General features: G+C 46.2%; 1 protein-coding gene across 3 annotated transcripts in view; it reads left to right on the plus strand.

The window, feature by feature from the left end:
- The window catches only part of zfyve16 (zinc finger, FYVE domain containing 16), a 32,110-nt gene that overhangs the window by 9,068 nt on the left and 4,397 nt on the right, over nt 1-18,645 (plus strand). For 2 of the 3 annotated variants that reach the window (XM_062527363.1, XM_062527364.1), the window contains exons 5-17: nt 2,264-2,440; nt 4,721-4,863; nt 5,411-5,654; nt 6,656-6,778; nt 7,157-7,312; nt 8,044-8,268; nt 8,719-8,801; nt 9,979-10,083; nt 10,778-10,928; nt 11,412-11,492; nt 11,686-11,848; nt 13,680-13,785; nt 14,273-14,449. In XM_062527363.1, coding sequence (XP_062383347.1) covers nt 2,264-2,440; nt 4,721-4,863; nt 5,411-5,654; nt 6,656-6,778; nt 7,157-7,312; nt 8,044-8,268; nt 8,719-8,801; nt 9,979-10,083; nt 10,778-10,928; nt 11,412-11,492; nt 11,686-11,848; nt 13,680-13,785; nt 14,273-14,449 — 1,934 coding nt within the window. The remainder of the gene's footprint in view (nt 1-2,263; nt 2,441-4,720; nt 4,864-5,410; nt 5,655-6,655; nt 6,779-7,156; nt 7,313-8,043; nt 8,269-8,718; nt 8,802-9,978; nt 10,084-10,777; nt 10,929-11,411; nt 11,493-11,685; nt 11,849-13,679; nt 13,786-14,272; nt 14,450-18,645) is intronic. The other variant, XM_062527366.1, reaches the window with a different exon arrangement.

Below are 18,645 nucleotides of genomic sequence, written 5' to 3' on the forward strand. Positions count from 1 at the left end.
TCGGTTAAGAGCAAGTTTACTGTGTGTTTGTGTGTGAGAGAGAGAGAGAGAGAGAGAGAGAGGGAGAGAGTGTGCATGCATGTGTGTGTGTATTTGTGTTTTGTGTCTGTCTGTAAAGAACAGAAGTACTTCTCTGTCATGTTCGCACTGTTCACCATTTGAGCGCGCGTGTGTGTGCGTGTGTCTGTGTGTGCAGACTGCATGCCTAGTCCCTGTGTCATGCAGCTATCGGTAGCCGCTGCCAATGTAATCAGGTCGATGACGTTGTGCGATGCTTAATCAATGTAATGCAAAGCAAGCCTTACTCAGCACTTCTGTGATGGCCGGGAGCAGCGCTGGCTCAGGTTGGCACCGGAGCAGGAGGACGAGGCAGAGGCACACGAGTGGGGACTCTGGGGGTGGGGGGGTGTGAAGAGAGTTGAGTCTCAGTCCCAGACTCCGGCTGTGCCCAGCAGTGACACAGCAACAGACAAACCCCCATGGGCTCGCCATGGGTTGCCTCCAGGGGTTTGTTGCTGGCAGCTGTGACTTTGATCAGGTCACAGCCATGAGATGCGTGGATAATGTGAACGTGTGACGTTAGGGGTGAAGCAGAGGTGGAAACAGGGGCTTTAAAGAGGCAAGGTCTCGATAGAAGCTGTGTGGTTATGTTCGGTTTGTGTCTAGGAATGAGGATCATGGAATAGCTCACGATACTTTGCCCACGATAATGATAATATCATGATAATATCATGTCGTTGGGGGTGAAGCAGAGGTGGAAACATGGTTTTAAAGAGGCAAGGTCTTGATAGAAGGTTTCTGGTTATGTTCGATTTGTGTCAAGGGATGAGGATCACAGAATAGCTCACGAATCGATATGGTCACGATACTTTGCCCATGATAACGATAATATAACGACACGACGATTCTGCAATACTGAAAACAATGCAAAACATTCATCTGTGATCATGATATCTGTGTAAATGAAGAAGGCAAAAAGCTGGTATCCTATATTTATTAGCTGAATTAAAACTATGAATGAAGTATGTAGTACACACGTAGTACACACGTAGTACATGTAAGTGGCCGTATGAAGTACATCGTAGAGTTTTAGCGATATTCTGTCCCACCCCTATTTGTGTGACGGACGTCATGTTTGTGTGGTACAGTTACCACGTCAAAGTAAAGCGGTACTTCATTTCAATCCTCCAACCACAAAATGGTCACGAGCTAGACATGCTCACCAACTGTGAAATGGCCACAGTTTCATCTGTCTCACTGATAGTTGAAATATGATTTGTTTGGACTTGGAACTAACATGCCAATAATGTTCTATTTACTGCATTCTCTATACACTGATTGGCTGAGTTTGCTAGAAGTAGCCATCCAGTATAATTAATTCCTGTGGGGGGTGGGGGGCATGTTGAATTTCAATTGCAGGCTTATTATTATTATTTTTGTAAAAAAAAAATAAGATAAAAATACATGATCTCATTTAGAATAGAATCCTCCCACATAACAGTTCTCATAGGTTTTTAGGGTGTGGCCCTGAGGTCGTAGATATTCTTTGGTTTGACTTTGATTGACACCTGTCCCACCAAACTGCCACAGACCAGTGAGCTGGAAATAGCGAGACAGGGGCTGCAGCAAAGGGGAACTGCTGCAGTTGGAAAGGCCAGTTATTTATTTCTCCGACCAGAGGGAGAGAGAGACACACATTGGCTCCATTGCCAAGAGGAACATGGGTGATGTCATGAATTTACTGCCACTGTGACCGGCCAATCACAAGGAGAGGTTCGAGGTGACTTATTTTCCACCTCCCAAGTGAGCGTGTCGTAAACACGTGACCAGTTTGAAGGACTCTCATGAGCCTGGTCCAGAATTATATCCACGGAAATCACATGAACAACAGATCCAGGTTGCCAGCTGGAGATTTTCATCTTTAACCAGGTATTTTTTGACTAGATAGTGAAATACGCTAGATAGATACATACGCTAGGTAGTGAATTGTTTTGTTTTTGTCTGGTGTGGCTGCTTTAAGGCGGGCATCAGGTCCTCATGAGCCAAAAGCCAAATGTGGAGCAGCAGATGGAAGAGCAAGTGGCCCTGTGTGAAACTCATCTGTTCTGTTTGTTTGTGTCTGCGTGGGCGTGTTTGTGTGTGTATGCGTGCGTATGTGTGTGTGTGTGTGTGTGTACACGTGTGTGTATGTACGCTTACATGCGTGCGTGAACGTGTGTGCGTGCGTGTGCGTGTGTGTGTGTGTGTGTGCGTTCGCATCTAGCTCGGGCCCTGGAGAGGATGCTGAGCCCGACTGGGCCAAGCCCGAATCCCAACGTGCCGTCCGAGTACTGCTCCACCATCCCCCCGCTCCAGCAGGCCCGCGCCGCCGGCACCCTCAACTCCCCGCCGCCCACCGTCATGGTGCCCGTCTCCGTGCTCAAGCACCCCGGCAACGATGGTACGGGACCTTTACCTCTGACTTATCTGTGTGTGTCAGCGTCGGATATATCCGTCCTTGCCCACTTGCTCCTAGTTCCTAGTTCCTAGTTCCTAGTATCCTAGTTTCTGTACCCGATGTACTGCTAGAACTTTTCAGTCTCACATTAGTTTTCTTATGCTATTCACCAAATGCTTTAGCAGCCACACAGATGCTTAATGTCAGTGGGTAGAGTGCTCTGACTGGGCTACTAGAAATAAAAATATAGAATAGTACCTTCTTCCGTGTTTTTCCTGTGACAGTAGCTCATAATTTATACATTTCTAAAGTCAAGTGTTGGCCTTCTGTACAGCTTGCTATCTTGAGAACCAGTCTGCATTTCCTTAAAATTCAAGCACTAATTTGGACCATTTTATCTAGAAAACACTTGTGTGCACGACTAAATACATCAAAATCTCAGAAGGAAACAATTGACCTGTGTTCCTGCACTCAACCCTTTCAGAAAGGGATTGAAGTTAAGCTTGTGATCCAGGACCATAGTAGAGAGGTCCGCCAGGGAAATTTAGTGTCCAACGCAACCCCCATCCCCGACCAGCCCTTAGAGCAAGTACAGTACGTCAGATTTTTACTGCCCCCTTGTATATTTTATTTTCACCGGACTGGAAAAGTCACTTTTCCATAAAATGTATAATTAATCACATTTTAATGAGCCCCCTTGTCCTTGTATGAGCCTCACACAGTTTCAACCAGTTAGCATCACAGTTGAACTGAACAGTCTTGTGACTGTGATTGGCAGAAAAAACTGATGGGCCAGTGACTGGCCAATCAATTTCCTGACACACTCTTTTACCTTCCCTGGGTCAGCGGACCATGGCTTATGTTCAACCCTGAAGTTGTATGATTAAAGCAAAATACAAGCTGAATAGTCATGTTGAGTCATTCTCCGATACAGGAAATATACAGGCTTCATCATGATACGATTTAAGAGCACATGATTTAGACCGATGGCAAATTGTGAAAGACGTATATTGAGAGTAGTAGTGTTATGTTCGAAGGCATAACAGGAACATTTGTACAAGCAAACGCTGCCTTTTGTGGCAGAATGGGCTTTAAAAATGTGAATTTTAGTAGCAGCAGATCATCTTACCACTCCAGCCATATCAGGAAAGTGCCCTTATTTTGATTTTCAGAGTTAATCCTAATGGTGTCAGTGGCCCATATTTTCCTTTCATTTGGTGAAAACAAGCTGGATTCAAATTAGCTGTGGATGTATGCACAATCAGGCAGGCAGGCAAGCAGGCAGGCAAGCAGGCAGGCGTATGTATCTCTCTGATGGAGGCCATTTATCGGTAATGTTTTCCAAACTGGGCTTCCCAAATTCCCCCTGACATCAGACAGGATGAGTAGCTTGTTCCTGCGGCTGCATGACTGTCATATTCCCAGCACTGCTGAGTGATGAATGACCTCACGGCGAGGTAGAAGGAGTTGGACTCTGCTGCAGTGATGCATGAAACAGAAGTGAGCCTACCACTATGCTTTCTGCTTCCCCAGGGAGCAGAAGGTGTGCGTGTGTGTGTGTGTGTGTGCGTGTGCGTGTGTGTGTGCGTGTGCGTGTGTGTGCGTGTGCGTGCGTGTGTGCGCGCGCGTGTGTGTGTACGTGACATGTACGCGGGTGGGTGTCTTTGTGTGTGTGTCTGTGTACATGGGACTCTCCTCTGTTCTTGCTGGACAGCAAGTTTCCCCAGAGTAGCTGACCACGCCAGGTGTGTGTGTTGTATGTATAATGAGCTGTGTATATGTTTCATGGGTGGATGTTTAGAGGCCTGTATGTGTGTGCAGATTTGCCTCCGTGAGTTGTGTATGTGGTGACATGTATATGGGTAGAGGCTGAGCTCTGAAAAGTGTGTTAATTTAGCTTGCTGGCAGGTTTTTTCCAGGGACACAGACGCACTGGGGATTTTGAGGTCTTTGTGTTGTGTGTATGTAAATAAATGCTGATGTGGGATGTTTAAAATGTGGCGGAGTGTGTGTATGTGTGATGACGGGAGTATGTGCTGGGATGTGTATCCAGTTTGTTTATGTTTGCCCTTTCTCAGTGAGACTAGAAGAGAAGGGATGTATATGTGTCTGCGTAGTGTGTATGTTTACATGAAGTAAGCACGTGTTTGTGTTTCTATATGAAGCTGTGTTTATATTTATGTGGTGTTTACTATATGTTTACAAGAGCAAATGTAAGTCACCGTATATATTTACGTTTGTGTTTGTGTTTGTGTTTGTGTGTTTGTGTTTGTGTTTGTGTAGGTTTCCCAAGGGAGCAGAAGCACGTGTGGTTTGCTGATGGCATCCTGCCCAACGGGGAGGTGGCCGACACGACCCGGCTCTCTGTCCGACCTCGCAGGGCCTCTCAGGAGTCCAGCCCGGTCACTCCAGACCCTCCTGCCCTGGTACAGCTTTCAACGTATAGCATTACAGACAAGGCACCTAACTAACTGACGCTTTCTGTTTGTGGAGCGTATATGGTGCGACGGTGAGCTTCCACTATAGTTAACTGGAACTGGCTACACCAGATATGTAGCGGTGCATAGCATGCATTTGAAGATTACACTCCCGCTGGAGCGGGAAGACTTATTTTCAAGAGATTGCTACAAAGTGTTACTTTTTAGAAGTAGAGGCGAGAAATGGGACAGCGTAATAATAGCCCTTATGATGCTGCTTATTTGCCCTTTAATTTCACTAGAATATCTCATCGATTGATGAAACAGGCAGTTGTCTGCCAATTTTAAACAGAATCTCTAGATGTGTAGACAATCAGAACACAGACCCCAATATACTGGTCCTGTGTGAAATGTGTGTGTTCGTGTTCCTTCTAAAAGAGCAGAAAAGCAGTCTGTAAAACACTGTCATAAACATTATGTACGCATTCAATTATAAACGGGGGCTGTTTTCGGCGTGCAAGTTGACGTTCTTTCTTCTGTGTGTGCGTTCCCGCAGCCCAACAGTAAGGCCTTGGCCCCCCCGCAGAGGGAGCTGGAGCCCGAGCCCGAGGTGGAGCAGAAGGTGGAGGTGGAGGACGAGGCTCCTGGCGTGGAGCGGCGCGCCCCCACCGGCCCCTGGGACTACGCGCTGCTGAGCGGCCTCACCTCCTGCGTGTCGCGCGACCCCTGCCTGGTGCCCGACGACCCCGAGGGGCTGCCGCCGCTGCTCATCGCCACGGGAGACGACGACGAGGCAGGAGGTACGAGAGCCCTTACGCCTCCTCTGTTTATTATTATTATTATTATTAAGGTTTATTTAGATAGGGAAAGATACAAAAACACAGACAAGCGTGAAAAGTTATCATCAACAGTCAGGAAACAATGTATGTGGGTCTACCTTTGCTGTGAATAGATTGCTGCATTTTTACAACTGCATTTAGTTAAAGGGAAACTATGCAGATTTGGCGATTTCTTCGCCTGTTTCGTTTTTTGTTTTCGCTGGTTTTATGCTTGCAGGTTTCTCTGCAGAGCTTTTCCGTCAGGTTTAGTGTGTATATTTTACAACACTCCTCAAACGGTCAGTCTGCCTTTCCCTCTCGTCGCTGATTGGCCTGACATTCGTCTTGTCTGAGGGAAACGGTTATGAGCTATGGGTTGCCAGACTAGATCTCCCTGAAGGAAGATGTAGGTGGGTGGGGCCAGCCTACCATTTATAGCCCTTTGTCAGAATATATATATTTTTGGGGAGCTTTTTGACTTCTATTCAGGTTGGATAGTGGAGGGTGACAGGAGGCGAGTAGAAGAGGGAGATCGGCAAATGTCCACGGCTAAGATACCCTAGGGCACTTGGATCTGAATATGGAACAGACGGTGTAGCCACTTGCACCACAGCAACGCACACACCCACAAACACACACACAAACACACACACACACACACACACACACACACACACACACACACACACACACACACACACACACACACACACACCCACACCCTGTTAATGATCACAGGGCCTAAAGTTCTCAGGCGCGGTGCTGGAATTCAGGCATGGGCTTTTGAAATAGATAATTATATATAATGACTTTGTCATTCTCTGGTCACTTGTGCTTGCCTTGTTTTAAGCCTTGTTAGTACTATACACTGCACAGGTAACCATAGTGCACAGTCACCACTGCGTCTCTAACTATCCGTATCCATGCTGCATCGGTTTACACACTAAGCTTGTGACTCTAATTTGATTTGATTCCCATTGCAGATCTCCTGGTTGAGGAGCGCCCGGCCACCTGCCAAATCCTGCTCCTCCTGGAGGAGGGGGGACCGCGACCTCTGACCTTTGTGCTCAACGCCAACCTGGTGGTCAACGTCAAGCTGGTCACCTGTACGTTTGTGTCTCTCATGCTTCCTCTTCACTCAATGGCCCCTTCTAAACCTCTCTCCTCGATCCTCGGTCCTCCGGCTCGTTCCCACTGATTTAGATAAAGAAAATGATGGGGTGGCAACAATGGGATAGTCTATCCAGTGTTCTTTATAGATCAGTGGGAAGCCGGAGGACCAAGGAAGGAAGGAAGGAGGGAAGGGAGGATAGATAAAAAGACGAATGAGAAGAGCCCATTCTGGTGGCACAAAGAACTTTCATTAATTTGTGTTTGTGTTTGAGCACTGAAGATGCTAGTCCTGTGTATGCGCAGTGACTGGATGGAGAGATTTGTTTGTACATCATGTGAGTTATGTGTGTGTGTGTGCGTGTGTGTGTTAGACGGTGAGCGGCGCTGCTGGTGCGTGAGCTCCAACGGGCTGCGGAGCGTGGGTCAGCGAGAGCTGCTGTTTGTGCTGGAGTGTCTGCCGGAGGAGAGCGCTCTGCCCCGGGACCTGTTCAACCTCATCAGCTCCGTCTATCAGGACGCCCAGAGAGGTGGGCAGGGACACCGTCATCTCCCATCTACCCCCCCACCCCCCACACACACACACACACACACAAACACACTCTCACACAAACACACACACATACTCACACTATCAGACACACACACTAACACTCTCTCTCTCTCTCTCTCTCTCTCTCTCACACACACACACACACACACACACACACACACACACACACACACACACACACTCTCTCTCACCCTCACACACACACTCTCTCTCACCCTCACACACACACTCTCTCTCTCACAAACTCACACTCACACACACACACTCTGACACACTTCTCCCCTCTCTAGTGTCTCCCTTCACTCACTCTGCCCCCTGTGCTGTCCATTGGCTACTGTTGGTTTTGGCATCTCACCCTGCTGTCAGTCACTTCCCCGTCCTGCTGCACTCCCTGTCTGTGCTGCCTGTCTGTTTTGATTTAATGGTGATGAAAGAATGCCTAAGGGGACCAAGCATAAATGCTAGGATAAAGCCCCTGTCTTGGCATTGGGATTAAAACAAAGTTTTGTACTGGTGAAATGTTCTTGTTATAGCAAAAAGCCATGCACTTTAGTACTTAGATAACCTTTTGTTTGAAGATGCTGTCGTGTTTTGACAGCCATGCCATGACGTCAGATTTGGTGTCTCTCATGCATACAAAAACACACACGCTCACTCAGTCCCTATCTCATTTTCTGACGTATTTCTCCCTCTCTCTCTCACTACCAGGGAAGTTTATCGAGGACCTGGGCAATGTGACGTTCACTGACGCCTTCCTGGGCACCAAAGACCACGGGGGCGTGCTGTTCTTCTCCCCCTCCTTCCAGCCCATGGAGGGTGTGGCGGCGCCGCCCGAGCCCTTTCTGTGCGGGGTGCTGCTCCAGAAGCTGGAGGTGCCCTGGGCCAAAGTTTTCCCCCTGCGTCTGCTCCTGCGACTGGGCCTGGAGCACAACGGTGAGGGCCCCCCCACCCCCAGCTCCTCTCCACACCCACATAAAGTCCTCATGGATACAAATTCTGTAACACTATACTTGGATAGTCTGCTTAATGTGTTTATAATGTTGATATTCGCTTTGGACAAAGGCGTCTGCTAAGTAACAGAACCGTAACCGTAACTGTAACCATAATGCGTAGACTGTTTTTTGTATTGCACCACATTCCAAAGCAGATTACGGTCAACTGTAAGCCTTGTACAGTCTCTGATGATTGTGTTAGTTGCTCCTTTCCCTATTTGGGAAACAGGGATCTGTCGGAGAATTCTTAAAACTAGTATCCACACACCAAGGTGCTTTTGAGTGTTTATGTGTCAGTAGTATGTTTTTGTAAGTCCTTAAGTATGCTCATAAGTAAGTACTGTTAGTGCATACTAGCCAGTTGTGAACTGGTCTCTTTCTTCCTCCACAGTATACCCGTGTACACTGGTTAGCGTGCGCTTCAGACAGCCCGTGTTTCAGGAGACGGGACACACTATCATGAACCTACTGGCAGTAAGTCTCTCGTTATCTTTTCATTCTCTCTCTCTCTCTCTCTCTCTCTCTCTCTTTCTCTTTCTCTATGTCTCTCTCACTCTGTTTCTCTGTCATTCTCTCTCTCTCCCCCTCTCTGTCTGTCTCTGCTCTCTATCTGATGGGAGAGAGAACGACTCAGCGCGGAGAAAACTGCTGAGTCATGGATAGCCATGGGCACTTTTGCCGAATCATGCCGCTGCTAATTAATGGGGTGGTTTAAACCCTGCCTGCCCTGAAGTGAAAGACAAACAAACATCATGACTCAGTGACACATTAGCATGTTTTTTTTTCTTTCCTGTCTTGTTTGCTTGTCTCTTTTGTTTATTTTCTCTTTACAACAGGCTGTTGCTAGATCTGACTGCTAACAGTAGAGTAGAGGCAATTAGAAAAAATTGCGGTGGATTGATCTTTTTCCTATTTAATTGGTAACACGCTGTCTCTCTTGATATGGCTTTAGAGATGCACTGCCAAACTGGTCTGCTTACTGTAAGTTGTTTCTCAGAACTGGCGGGCATTCAGTTCTGTTAAAAGAACAGGGGGATGAATGAGCGTTGGAGAGATGGAGTTGGAAAGAGAGGATGGAGTGGGAGGGGCAGGAGGGGCGGGAGAGCGAGTTAAAAGTACTAAAGATTTGTGATCTGGCAGAGCGGCCCTTGGGTCTATGCCAGCTGGGCTTTCAGTGCATTCATTTGTCTGCCCCCCCAACACACACACACACACACACACTCACACACACAATCGTATGGCATCACTACAGCTGGGCAGGCCGTCATCATTCCCAGTGGGCAGTCTTTATTGAACCGCAGGTTTGGGTTCTTCATTTTCTCCCAAGTACCAAGTTCACAGTTAATTGAAAGCAACAGAAACCACTTTATGTACGTTACGTCCTGCAGTATAGCCCCTGTAGAGCTATAGAGCTCTCTGCTGATGGGGCTGAGAGCCTTTATCTTGTGGTTTATAGAACGCGTTTATGCCTCATGAAATTTAAATGATAGACTGCTCCTTCGGCTGTAAAGGGAGATGCACTCTCTCACCAAGCAGCCACAGCTGCTGTGCCTCTTGAATTGGATTTGTTTGCTGTTTTGTTTGTTTGTTGGTTTGTTTGTTTGTTTGTGTTGATGTTGATGAATGTTGATGTGTGTGTGTCCCTCTGCAGGATCTCAGGAACTACCAGTACAGCCTGCCACTGGTGGAGGGGCTGCGGGTGCACATGGAGCTGGGCAACAGCTACATCCACATCCCCAAGTGCAAGTTCCACGAGGTGAGAACCAGACACCGAACACCAGACACCCTTTCCCGTTATATCTAGCCACTGAAAAACATGCGCGTTGGAGCAGCAGTTACGTCACTGCCTGAATCACTCAAGTCGCCCGAGTTTGATTACTGAACCCACCATTGCGAGTCTCTGACTTTGGATTAAAATGTCTGCTAAATACCAGTTGACTTTAACTTTAACAGTTCAATTCAAATAAGTGCCATAAGCAAGCCATGGTTATGCCTTGACATCTTTTACATTACAGTTCTTCAATGTTCTGCTTGAAGCCGTTATTCAAAATATTTTGTCAAAATAGTGACAGTGCGCACTGAATCAGGCTGCGTTGCTTCAGCTGAGGAGAGAGACTTGACTGCATGGAAATGCATGTCCATGAATGTGTGTATCAACACAAAGACTGTTTGTAAGTGTATGTTGTGGAAGGTGATGGTGTGTGTAAATAAAAAAACTGGTGAGGAGGGTGCATGTGGGGAAGAAACTCAATCTCTGTGTGTGTGTGTGTGTGTGTGTGTGTGTGTGTGTGTGTGTGTGTGTGTGTGTGTGTGTGTGTGTGTGTGTGTGTGTGTGTGTGTGTGTGTGTGTGTGTGTGTGTGTGTGTGTGTGTGTGTGTGTGTGTGTGTGTGTGTGTGTGTGTGTGTGTGTGTGTGTGTGTGTGTGTGTGTGTGTGTGTGTGTGTGTGCAGATGCTGAAGGTGGTGAACTCCTCCAACGAGCATGTGATCAGCGTGGGCGCCTGTTTCAGCACGGAGGCCGACTCCCACCTGGTGTGTGTGCAGAACGAGGAGGGCAGCTACCAGACGAAAGCCAACAGCATGCAGGGAAAGACCCGCAGAGGTACGCCAGCGTCGCCGCGGCCACCAGAACACTCCGGAACACTCCGCACGCCAGAAAGCTTTGGCCACCTTAGCTGTGGAGAAAGAAAAAAAATCATGTTCAGTTATATAAACAGCCACCGCCCGAAGAAACAAACACGTGCTTATTATTATTGCCTTCTTCAAGTCTTCTTGTACAATTAAAATGACTGCACTGTGTACAGTGTGTCTGGCTCCAGGTATATTGTCCTGGTCAGCAGTTCTTTTATCATTGTTTTCTTTGTTTGTCCTGCATGTTAAGGGCTTTCAGACAAGTTCACTGAGTACAAAGCTGCTCTTGAAGGAACTCATTTTGTGTGTGTGTGTGTGTGTGTGTGTGTGTGTGTGTGTGTGTGTGTGTGTGTGTGTGTGTGTGTGTGTGTGTGTGTGTGTGTGTGTGTGTGTGTGTGTGTGTGTGTGTGTGTGTGTGTGTGTGTGTGTGTGTGTGTGTTTCCCTCTAACGCAGTAACGGGGGCCAGCTTCGTGGTGTTTAATGGAGCACTTAAAGCATCCTCAGGATTCATTGCCAAGTCCAGCATTGTTGAAGGTAGAAACACTTTTTTTACAGCATCCTTTTCACATCTGGAATCAGACATTCTTGTGTGTCTGTGTTAATGTATAAGACTATAGGATTGTTAAGGTCCTGTGTGTGTGTGTGTGTGTGTGTGTGTGTGTGTGTGTGTGTGTGTGTGTGTGTTGTGTGACCTCTGTGTGTGACCTCCGACTGTGTTGTCCTGCAGACGGGCTGATGGTGCAGATTCCTCCAGACAGCATGGGGGCGCTGCGACAGGCGCTCCGGGACCAGGCCGACTTCCAGATCCCCTGCGGCAGAGCTGACAGCACTGAAGCCCGAGAGAACGTCACCATCCGCTGGGTGGACTGGAGTCCACCTGTCAATGCAGGGTACACCCACTCATATTCTCCTTCATTTGCTGCTCTTAGACAGATATATACTTGCTTTCACTATTTCACACACACACACACACACACACACACACACACACAAACACACACACAAACACACACACAGAAATAAACTCGGTCCAGTGTTCATTTTACCACACATGGTGCATAATAGCATTTGATGGGCTTTGACACCCTTTACTGTCATATACAGTAGCACCCAAATCTGAATTATCCTTAAAGAGACTGCATCCAGAAATGTGCCATTTTTGAAGCATTGTTTGGCATCATCTTCAAATGTATTTTCATGGAAGTTTCATTAGAAGGACCAACAAACAAATAAACACACGCCTAGGCTATAAAACAAACAAACAAACAAAAGGCTTCCAAAGCACAACGCCTTCAACCGTATCACCAAAAACGCTTGCGTTATGTACAAGTAAGCCTTTAGTCATACTGTGCTGTGCTGCTGCAGGTGTTTCTGCCTGCCTTATCAGTTAAGTTAAACTGGCTAACGCTCTTAAAGGGATAATCCGGAGTGAAATGCACTTTAGATCATTTTTCCGGACTATTGGGAGTACATACGTTGAGTTGACACCAAAATCATGTCATTCGGATGTATTTTGAGAAAGTTCGAGCTCACCGTTTTTAGCCAAAACTCGTTAGCCTGGAAGTGACTGAGGCATGTCCTTTCGCCGCTACAAAACGCTATTTTTATACCTCTTCTACTGTTCCAAACAACACTACACTTACGTGGTAGTGAGTAGAGGATCCCTAAAGCCAAACCGAAGTATCCCCACGTCTTTATGTGGTCGGATAGAGAGTCCAGAATGAATTTAATCGAGTCCGTACCTTTCCGGAAATGTTAATAAAGTGTTGTTTCAGCGTTGCTAGCTGCAGCAGCGCCATTTCCGGAAAGGTACTGACTCGATTAAATTCATTCTGGACTCTCTATCCGACCACATAAAGACGTGGGGATACTTCGGTTTGGCTTTAGGGACCCTCTACTCACTACCACGCAAGTGTAGTGTTGTTTGGAACAGTAAAAGAGGTATAAAAATAGCGTTTTGTAGCGGCGAAAGGACATGCCCGAGTCACTTCCAGGCTAACGAGTTTTGGCTAAAAACGGTGAGCTCGAACTTTCTCAAAATACATCCGAATGACATGATTTTGGTGTCAACTCAACGTACGTACTCCCAATAGTCCGAAAAATTGATCTAAAGTGCATTTCACTCCGGATTATCCCTTTAACTGCAGCTTCAGCACTACCCAGCCCACTGTTCCTAATGAACGCCACGTGAGCGCGTCTGCATTGTTAAGAGCTGTCGGAGTGGCCACTGTGTGTGCCCCTGCCGTCCATCTGAAGCGTGACTGAAGACTGCCTTCCAGGCGCAGGCCTTTCAGAGCGCTGAATGAGGCCCCCTGATCCGCGCAAGAAACACAATGGCGTCCGAGCTGTCAGGATAATGGGCTCGTGGCGGCATAATGAGCTAATTAGTGCTTAGGACACTGAGTGGAGTGGCTTGTGCCTTAGGGATGTGTGGGACTAAAGACACTGATTTCTTTTCTCTCCGTGTGTGTGTGTGTGTGTGTGTGTGGGGGGGGGGGGGGGGCTTAGGCAGTGTGCATTCATATCTACTTTCTTGTGCTTATCTATGTGTTTGGGTGTCTGAGTACTTTTGTATTTGGTTTGTGTGAGAGAGAGAGAGAGAGAGTGTGCTGATGGTTAATGGATGTTAATGGATATTTCTTTGTATATGCTTTTACACCCATATCTGTATGTGTGTGCACATGGCCATTTACGAGTGTGTGTGTGTGCTTTACCCTTCAGAGTCACAAGCCCCATCGACGGTCGTTCTCTGGAGGGAGTGTCCAGTGTCCGGGTCCAGCAGGAGTCCGTGTTTGACAGCGATGGACGGACCATCGTGTGCACAGAGGTATGGCCGAGGCACAGGAACACAACGATCAACACTGTCACTGGGTGCCTCTCATTTGGTATTTTATACACCCTTCCTTCCTTCCTCAATCCTCGCCCTCACTGATCTAGATAAAGAATAATGGGGCGGCAACAATGGGATAGTCTATCTAGTGTTAGTTATAGATCAATGGGAACGAGCCTCGAGGGCCAAGCATCGAGGATCGAGGAGAGAGTTTGAGAGCCACCCAGTGTGTCTGTTTTTTGTCCGTCCACCTTACATTTCATCGAAGAGCAACACCTAGCTACCCAGTTAGAGGTCTAGGGTAAGCCTTAGATGAAGAAAATACATCAGTGTTTTTTGTTTTAGATTCTTGTGTTAATTTCTGTTTTTCCAACACCTCCACATTTAAAAGGTTCATCCAAAATAAAATACAAATTTCAGTCAGTAGTACCATACTGATTCCTCATATCTGCTGCCTTCCATGGCCCTGTCCCTTCTCTCACAGGTCTTCTATCTGCTGAAGAATGCAGACTGCCCCCTAGGGGCCGTGTTGTCGTCCTGCAACCAGTTCCAGCGTGAGATGGCCACGGCAGGTTGTGCTGCCCTCTGTCCGCACCTGGGCGTGCTCATGGCCAGCGGCATCAACTGCCTCGGCCTGCGCATCTCCACCGACACTGACATGGTGAGTTTGAACAGACACATGAGACGGATGACGCGCGTTTGTGTGCATGTTTGTCTGTGTGTGTTTGGAAGGTGCATTGTGAATGACCCTGGAATGTATGGGTTAGCTAAAGTTCATCTGTAGTATTTGCAAAGGAGATAGTGTGTATCTGTCTACCTATCTTACAGCTTAGGACAATTCTATTTATTCTAATCTAATATCTATTCGTGTGTAATTTGTGTTAAAATTAGGGCTGGGACTCGATTAAAAAAATTAATCTAATTAATTAGAGGCTTTGTAATTAATTAATCGAAATTAATCGCATTTTAATTGTATATAAATATATGACCTGAGAACAGTGAGAAGTATTTTTTTTTCACATGGATTTTTAGTATAGCCTACTATTGGATAATGACTGAATACATAGGCCTAAGCTTAAGCAACAAAAATATTGTTTATTAATAAGTCCAACAGACCAGTGCAATTTTTGCCATAAAGTGTAGCAATACCATATTTAGAAATAGTACATTTTCAGACATTCATGTAGCCTATAGATAGGTAGACCTTCTGTAAACTATAATACTGTGATATTCTGTTAATTGTGTCACCCGTTACCTTGAGTTGAGTTCATGAAATTGTTGTGTCCCTTTAAGGGGAACTGGGGGGCGGAGTTTACGTGTGTGCGTGTGTGCTTGTATGCGGTTCTGAGTGTGAAGTTTCTTTTAGGTCTATGAAAGTTGGACATGGAATTAAGTGCGGTGGATTACTGTTATAAGCGTGAGTTGTGGCTGTAACAGCAACTCGGTTGCTATTTGTTTAATAAAGCTCAGAGGTTTCCCTCAAGTGTCTGGAGTATCACAATACTTTGTCCACGCTAACAGCTAGCTGCTTTATGTTTTGCACTGAGGTGATACCTGCGGTGATACGTTCTTGTTGCATAGGTTGCACACAACCATGCTCTTATCTACGCTTCCATCCGTTCGTTTTTTGTAACAACATTTCCCATCCACGGGGCCAACCAACGCGGTCACATCAGCTTCTTTGTTCATGTTCACTGTGCCACTGTGGTTTGTTTTGTCTGAACCGAACCAGACATTCTCTGACCGAACTCATGCGCGTTACTTGGTGCTCCAGTATAATCGGTCCGTCTGAAACTCATCCAGTGAGAAACGTTCCGCGGTGCAAAAATAAATAGGCATACGATTAAAATGCGTCAATTTTTTTAACGCATTAATAGTGCGGCAGATTAAGTCCATATTCCAGGACAATCGTTCACTTTGTGGTACAAGCACCAAAATTGGCATGAATAATCCATGGAACCTACTTTTTGAGAAAAGCACATTAGCCACCTGAAAATCCAACATGGCGGCCATTTTTCAAGATGGCCGCCACATCAAATGTAAGAAAAAAATTTTTGCTATTAAACTTTGATGGATGGGTGTATTTAAATGATCTAGGCATCAATTTGTATGTTATTTTGACATGGTAAATCAAATGGTTAAAAAATAAATAAATAAGGCTATTTCCAAGATGGCGGCCATAAACAGTTGGATTGCACTCAAATATTGTTTATTGAAGCTTACTCGAATAGCGTTTATCCTCTTACCGCTCTCTCAAATATAATTTATTTTATATCTCTATTCTATATAGTTTACAAATTATAGCCTACTATTTCTATTACAACTCTACCTCTTTAATTCAGCTGGCTGGTTGGAGCATGGAAATATTGTAAACAAAGTAGCATAGTTGGCTAGTTTATCATAGTCTTCTGGTTGGACTGCTTAGTTTCCCCACGTGTGTTCAAGTTTCCAAGTAATAATTTTTCTCCTGGGGACAGGCCCTTTTGAGTCTTGGAAAACATTGCTATTGAGATGATCAGTCAACTTGAATGCAAGAGTTTCAAACAAATGTGTGCAGAATGCTAATGATGCTAACCAAATTTAATAGCAAAATATTGAGGCAAATGCGACCACAGTAGCCTACATCTTAGTTTGAAGGAATTGTCCACAACAGTGCTTTTACTGACACTGTACCTCCAGCTTTGCTTCAGTTTGTCTGTAAGATTGAACATGGGGCTGACACAAAATCTCAGCTGAGGTTTGGAGCAACCAGGACAGACCTTGCAATGGCTCAGCTTCCTCAGTATAATTGCTTTTCAAATTACAAAGAAGGTGCTGCAACTCAAAGGCATTCTAAAGATCATGAAACTCCATTCCCTGTCTATATAGGGATGTGCGCATATGCTAAGACTGGAAAAGCCATTTAGAAATGTTTCATGACCATGGTATCAACACTGCATACGACTGAGTATTTGACATTCCAGCACAGTTTGGAAATGCAGTTGTGAGTTAGCCTGGCTAGCGCCTACCATTTCTCAATGAGACGTGGTCTGGCAACCAGACGTTCATTTTGTCGTATTTGTAAAAATGCCCAGATCCGTTCATTGCGGCGCCACGGATGTCTATCAAATGTGTCTGTGCATAGCTCATCATGGTCTTGCTTTCCCCCCTGTTCTCTGATTGGTCTCCTATCTCAGTCAAAAATTAGGGCGGTAGTTTCCAGACTGCCTTAGCAGTGTGAATGAAGTCACCGCCCAAGGCAGGATGGGAACACCCAGGCTAGTTGTGAGTAGGTACCTTGAAGAAGTTTATCCCCCCATTCTCAGAAAAGGCCTCTTCCTCCACAGCTGCAATAGATAACATTGACCATAACCCATCATTGACAACTGTAACTACTGCCTTCCAAGGCACAAGTATCTCTCTTTCAGCATCTAACATCAGAAATCCAAGGTGAAGGAGCCCTGCTAGAGCCCTACAGAATGACCTCCAGCAGGCCACTGGTGTGAATTTCTTGGACCACACTGTCAGAAACAGACTTCATGAGGGTGACCTGAGGGCCCGATGGCCTCTAGAGGGACCTGTGCTCCCTGCCCATCTCCACATAGAGATGGCTGCGTTGAGATCTCTTGGTACCTTGCTCCAAAACAGTGGGTTGGCAGGTGCTCTTGTGGAGGATGGTGTGGGTTCTTCTGGAATAGCAGAATCATTTATTTTATAGGTGTCACAAGAACACAGCAAATTCACCAGGTCACAGCATGCTGCCTCTGCATGCTCCAGAAGGAAGCTTATGACTACTACTCTAGAGAAGAAAACAATCAAGACCATACTTCTTGAAGTTGGGAAGACTGGTGTGAGAAGAGGCAGATGAAGAGTCCACAGTTTCAATTCTGGGAGCTTGTGATGTCAATGCAATTGGTGATGTTCTTGTTGACCAAGTCTTTCAGAGAAGCAAAGTTCACATTGTATTGTCAATCATTGACCATGCCCATGAACAGGCCAATGCAATTGTCAAAGAAGATGGTGGTTCCAGCCCTAAGGCGATGGATGGTAATCTGGACCAGAGATTAGTAATTTGGTTTCTCAGTATGAGTCTGCATCTCAGGCCAAAGTAGCCAGTGAAGATATATCCAACACCATGAACAGACTAGCCAGTCTCAGAAATCCTTCATAGACCAGGTCCAGATGTTGTTTGATGTGATGAAGGACCTGGCCCACCCTTTTCAGGAGGAGCCCAGAGATCTTCTCATGTTAGACTCAAAAGCCATTGCACACCCTAGTGCCACTGAGCTTGTTGGTTCTTATCTTGAGAAAGGTTTCTTTCAAAGAGTTTTTCAATGGTTTGGGTAATGAAGCTTCCTGCTACAAACCAATTAAAAAGAAGACCAAGAGTCAGACTTAGGTACAAGTAACTGCCGCCTCTTCTCACAGCTCTTCATATCTTGTCAACCATGGGAATGTCGAAGCCTCTAGAGGGACCTGTGCTCACTGTCCAACACCATGGAGCTCAATTGGAATTTACCATAGCATACAAAATTGGCAGGTCCGCCTCTAGTGCTTTTCACAGATGAAAGCAGGTTCACCCTGAGCACGTGACAGACATGAAAGGGATGTCGTGGAGAACGTAATGCTGCCTGCAACATCATTCAGCATGACTGGTTTGGTGGTGGGTCAGTAATGGTATTGGTAGGCATACCCTTGGAGGGATGCACAGAACAGGGCAGTGAGAACAGGTCCCGCTAGAGGCCATCGGTTCCTCAGGTCACCCTCATAAAGTCTGTTTCTGACAGTGTGGTCTGAGATATTCACACCAGCGGCATGCTGGAGGTCTTTCTGTAAGACTCCAGCTGGGCTCCTACTGTTCCTCCTTGCACAAAGGAG

This window comes from Sardina pilchardus, chromosome 23 (assembly GCF_963854185.1).
Source record: "Sardina pilchardus chromosome 23, fSarPil1.1, whole genome shotgun sequence".
NCBI classification, from domain to species: domain Eukaryota; kingdom Metazoa; phylum Chordata; class Actinopteri; order Clupeiformes; family Clupeidae; genus Sardina; species Sardina pilchardus.